The sequence below is a fragment of the Pteropus vampyrus genome, unplaced genomic scaffold (genome assembly GCF_000151845.1).
Source record: "Pteropus vampyrus isolate Shadow unplaced genomic scaffold, Pvam_2.0 Scaffold624, whole genome shotgun sequence".
Taxonomy (NCBI): Eukaryota; Metazoa; Chordata; class Mammalia; order Chiroptera; family Pteropodidae; genus Pteropus; species Pteropus vampyrus.
The window spans coordinates 6,450-11,849 of NW_011889405.1; the positions used below are offsets into that span (position 1 = coordinate 6,450).

A 5,400-nucleotide genomic window follows, 5' to 3' on the forward strand; every position below is an offset into this window, starting at 1 on the left:
AGGGGGATCGTTTATAAACTATATAAATGTCTAACCAATGTACTATATACTTGACACTAATAATAAAATTAAATTTAAAAAAATGAGTTCTATTTGGACCTTAACTCTTTTGTTTGTATCTGCACGTGTGTGAGCACATGCAATCTGCAATTTTTGTACCAAAAAAAACAAAGCAGAAGAGGAGAGGAGCGTCTGCTGTGACGTGGAGAGCAAGGCGCACGTCTGCACGTGTCCCCGTGGTGGGGACAGGGCGGTGCAGCTGACAAGGGAGGGGGGTGCTTTGGAAGGCTGGGCGGGCGTGGGTGTCAGTCCCCAGGGGCTTTGTCCCCTCCCCCACCGGGAACGCCAGCCAGGTTTGAATTAAGTGAGCAGGCTGTGACATTCCAGCTCTTTCCGCTGTCCTGCTGCAGAGAATGGACCGAGGGCAGGCCTGGGCAGGGTGTGCTAGGGGAGGCCCTCCCTGCTTCCTTGTGGGTGGACTTCATTCCCTGTCACATGGCAGTGTGACACGCAGGGGGTGGGGGTGTCCTGGCTGTGCCCAGCAAGCCCGCGTCCACCCCCTTGCCCATGACAGCCGTGCCAACCACTGGGGTTTGGGCTCCTTCTGTTTCAGGCCCTGGGTTCCGTTCTTTCCAGCCTGACACGCTTCTCATAGGGTAACTGGTGTTGCTGGGTGTTTTGAGTGGGACCTTTCTTGGGATTTCCAGTTACTCTAATGCCAGGGGCTCCAGGATGTCCACACACCCCGTGGGACTCACTGACTCACGACGTGGCCAGTGTGCCGTGACCAGCAGATAGAGACGCCGCGAGCACACTGGAGAATGGACCCTGGGGTGACACTATGCGCCTTTTGGAGTCTGCAGCTGCAGTAGCTTCGGCTGCATTTCCAAGCGCCAACTGGGGTGAGGGGTTTGCTGACGCTGGTCTCAGCGTGTGTCTCCAGAATCACGAACTTGTCTTGAGCCTGACCTTCCATGACAACCTTTTAAAAATAAGACTCACAGGTTCCTCCAAAGGCCTCATAGGAAAGAGCTGCTCTGCTGCTTCACTGAAGGGCTGAGGGTCCCCTCCCTGCCTGCGTCACACAAAGCAGAGACTAAGAGGGAGGCGAGAGAGGGGTGGCACTGCAGGGGAGAGCAAGTCCCTCCACTGCCACCAGAGCTAAGGCAAAGGCTGCTCTTGTGCAAGACCCGGTCTGCACCCCGGTTTGCCGGCACCCCTCCTGCAGCGCAGGCGACTGTCCACTCTGGCCTCCAAGGAACTGTGAGCCAGGGAGGAGCTGCCCGCTCCAATCGCCCCGGCAAGTGTCTGCCTGGGGACAAGTGCCCTGCTGCCCCACTGACAGCGGCTCCCAGCCTCCGATCCGAGCCACGCGGCGGGCACCGTGGGCCGGACACAGGTGGGCTCGGGAGCCCTGCTGACCGGCTTGACCCGTAACGGGTAACTCGCATTCGAGACAAGGGTACGGACCGCTGAGGGCCCATTTAGAAACCCTGGAAGGAAGAAAACGGAACTCTCTCTTTCTGAGTTAGGGCGCGGCGTGAAGCCGCAGCTGTGCGGGCCGTGAGCACGTGCTCCGCCTGCTCCGGCCGCTGCCAGGGCCCAGCCACTGACCTCATAGCACTCGCAGTAGTTCTTGAGGCAGCCCGAGCGCTTGCAGTTACAGCCTCTGTTGTGCCGCGGCTTCGCGTCCCCCAGGCTCCCCGGCCCGATTTTTGGCTGGAAAGCTTCTGGATTTCTGTCAAGACAGGCCTGAGACAGAAGACGCAAAACCCCATCAAGGCGTATTTTATTATTAAAATAATCATGTTCTCTGAAAGGTGTCTCGTTTGACTGTCATTTTAATCTAGTTGTCACTTTATTTTTATTTTATTTATTTATTTTTAGGTGAGGCAACCCTTGGTCGACCTCACAGATTGCAAGGACCTTGTCAGTTTACAACTCCTTTTTTTTTTTAAATTTTTTACGCCTCCAGCAGCTGGTCTTCCTAGGTGGTCTCCCATCCAACTACTCACCAGGCCCGACCCTGCTTGGCTTCCGAGATCAGACGGGATCGGGCTTGTTCAGGGGGGCGTGGCCCTAGACTGGTGACTGCTTTAGAAGGAGCCGCTATGCGCATATAAGCAGCGTGTCACCTCACGTGATTAAGAAAGTGCATCCCCTTGTTTTCTTTTCATTCATTTACGCACTGAACGGTGTGCTGTAGCCACGGTTCCTTCACCCTTTGCTTTTCTCCCTGAGTTTCAAAGTCATATGTATTTATCGCAGAGGATTAATGGTCAGCAACAATGCCGAGGAAATCCTGGTGTCCACGTGGACGCACTTCCTTCCGGCATTTCTCGTGTGGGATCCGGGCGCTCCGCTGACAGCTGGCGTTTAGCAAACATTCGCCGTGTTCGGGCGTCTTCCTGCGTGACTCACGTGTGTTCCCCACCCGCCCGCACAGCCGGCTTGCGAAGGGGGCGTGGGCGCTGCCACCTCACATGCGGAGAGACTGAGGTGCCGAGAGCTTGGCTTCGGGTCCCCAGGCCCCTGCTGAGCCAGGCCCTCATCAAGGCCTCAACCACTGGGCCACGCGTTCCTCATGCGGCCTGCTGGGCTTCCGACCCGGCTTGTTTACCTTAACTTTGTCTGTCTGTCTGTCTACCTATCATCTATCTATCTCTGTCTACTATCTATCTATCTAGACATACAAATGTGAATACATTTTAGTAACGAAGTGATCTGATGCTCTTTATAAAGGTTCAGGCAACGCGGAAGTCACAGTGGCGGTCGCTGTCGCTGCTCCCCTCCACGGGCTGGCAGCCGGGCTCTGTGCTGCAGAAGCCCCCGGCGGCCGGGCCGGCGCGTGCATATGTCTGTGGAGTGGAGTGCGACGGGTTTGGGCAGGCGTGCCCTGTGCAGCGGGGGCAGGCGAGAGGGCCGTCCGGCCCTCCGGCTCCCTCATGACTGCCCCTCACCGACAGCCCCCATGGGAACCGCTATTGTGACTTCGACTGCTTCGGCTTTGCCTGTTCTGGAACCTCGTGTACGTGGTGGCAGCAGCGTGTGCCCAGCATCTGGCTTCTGCTGCCGGCGCGGTGCCCGAGGCTCCTGCACGCGGCCGCACGCAGCTGCAGCCCCTCCTCTCCCCCCGCCCAGCGCCCCACCCCGCGGCACCCCTGCACAGGTCTGCTGTGTGCGGTTCGCAGTCACCATGAATGAAGCCGCTGCGAGCGTCCCCAGGTCCTCTCTGTCGGCCATCACTTCGGGGATAACACTTCCGAGCTCGTGCAGAGGCTGAGCTCTGGCGGCTGTCACCGAGCAGAGTCCGCGAGCAGCCGCTCCGGTCTCTGCTCCTGCCGGCCGTGCGCGAGAACCCCGCACCTTTAAATGGAGCTTCGCGCCTTCCTCTGCAGATGGCTCCCTTCACCCCTGAAGCAAATGCCGCCCCCTGAAGTTAGATGCATCGTGACTTTCCTCTGTCCTATGGACGCAGCTGTGCCCAAACTGACAAAGATATTTTCAACTGATTTATCCAACAGAGGAATTAAACTATTTCAGAAAAGATCGACAGACCAACCGAAGCACAGTGCGACAGTCTTGAGTCTACAGGGGACGGTGGCCGACTCCCCTTCGCATAACAGAGGGCACCGAGGGGTGTCCCGGAGCAGGCCGAGGCCCCGAGCCAACCGTCCTCCCTCCTCTGATCACCCCTCGTGCCTGCAGAGATGGGCGAAGCTGCAGGCTCCCGCGTTTAGTCTTTAGCGAGAGGCCGCGAGGCTATCGGCCCCGAAGGGAGCCTAGCTTGTCCCCCTCACCCGGAAGCCCAGGGGAATCCACACTGGACACGTGCCACCCCGTTCTCTGCCGGCGGACCAGCCACACTCGTTCAGACTACACTCTTCCATCGTGGGCTCTCCGCTACACATCGGACCCAAATTTCTCAACCCCGAATCGAGACAACGCGGACATCTGCATGTTACATCAGGGCCTTCGAGACTCTGCTGCACCTGTGCGGCCACCCCGCCCTGCTGGGGGCCAGGCTCCCCCGAGGCCACATCCCTCGTCACAGCCCTGTCACGGGAATAGAGTCACAGTCAAGATTGAGTCCTCAACACTTCGGGTCGCCTGATATTGAAATCGGGAACCTCTGGATGGTTTCGTGAATATCTTAAGCGCTTTTCAATACTTTTAAAATACACATCGTTAACGGAAACGCTACCTTAATGGCCTTAAAGCGTTCGATTTCATGGCGTAAGTTGTTGCAGCAGTTGTTGCAGTTGCAGTTGTCGCAGACGCCCCCGCTAGCGAAGCAGTCGCAGTACCTGCGGAGACAGCAGCAGCCCGTCAGGGGGGCAGGTGGCCGCGGGCAAAGCCAACGACAGTGCGGCGCACACGCGGGAGAGCCGGCCGGCGCTGCAGGCCACACGGCTTCCGTCTGGGTGACAATGACTCCTCTTTCGGTGAGAACTAGATCGACCGCGACGCTGTTCTCCAGTGACCCACGCAGAAGAAAGAGACGCTCGCTGAAACCATCGGTTTCGTAAGGTGAGTTTGCAGAGCCAAACCCCTTCCGGGAAGTGTGCGCTGCTGTCAGCTGTCCCCTGGCCCTGAAAGCCCAGGGCGATGGCCCCGGGGCACTGTGCGTGGGTGGGCGGCCACATCAGGTGACGCAGAGCGATTCTCCTATCAACTACCCCAAACCACCTGGCACAGCAGAAGGTGAGGTCGCGTCTGGGCCAGACCTCGACGAGCAGCGTAAACGGATGGGACCTGGGGTCGGGCCTGGGCTGCGCCTGACTTCCATCCCGCCTCAGGGCGGAGGAGAGAACGATGGTGGGAGAGCCGCACGCGTGAAAGGGCCGCTGTCACACTCTGGGTTCTACCCTGCAGCTCCGTCAGTGGAAGCTCTCGGAGGACGTGTCCCCTGTGCCCTGGGATTCGGGAAGTCGCCAAGGCATTATCTGGGACAGACAGGCATTGCCAAGGGACTTCTCTGATGTTTTCCTTAAGAACCATCAGTGTTTATGGCCAGGAACTGCGTCGCATGCTCTGGCGCTGACAGGCGGTGGTTTCCTTTTCTCAGTGTGAGCGGGGATCTGACGCTTTCCTCAGCTCGCGGAAGACTCCAGTGTCAAGGCGGGGACTCTAGTCCCCTACCTGTGACCTGCACCCCAGAGAGGCTTTGGGAGGCTCATCAGCCTCTCCACGGCTTCCGTATGTGACAAGAGAAGACCCACGCTGTTCTCTTGAGAGCATGACTCACTGAAAAGAGCTTCACACCAGGGTTTTACTGCCAGCTCTGCCACCAGCTCCCATGTCATCTGACATAGCCACTTAATCACTCAGCGTCTCGAGCTGTATAATGGAGGTCACGGCACCCGGCCTACAGCCTCAGAGCACGGCCCAGGGAAGCAC

General features: G+C 58.2%; 1 protein-coding gene and 1 pseudogene across 1 annotated transcript in view; both read right to left on the reverse strand.

The window, feature by feature from the left end:
• Positions 1-1,614: 1,614 nt before the first annotated feature.
• TESMIN (testis expressed metallothionein like protein) overlaps positions 1,615-5,400 on the reverse strand; it is a gene marked incomplete at its 3' end in the record, with an annotated part of 25,462 nt that continues 21,676 nt past the window's right edge. The window contains exons 9-10 of the mRNA XM_011384791.1: positions 4,205-4,307; positions 1,615-1,752 (exon numbers count right to left, since the gene is read on the reverse strand). Coding sequence (XP_011383093.1) covers positions 1,615-1,752; positions 4,205-4,307 — 241 coding nt within the window. The remainder of the gene's footprint in view (positions 1,753-4,204; positions 4,308-5,400) is intronic.
• Positions 1,967-2,085, reverse strand: LOC111733724 (annotated as a pseudogene).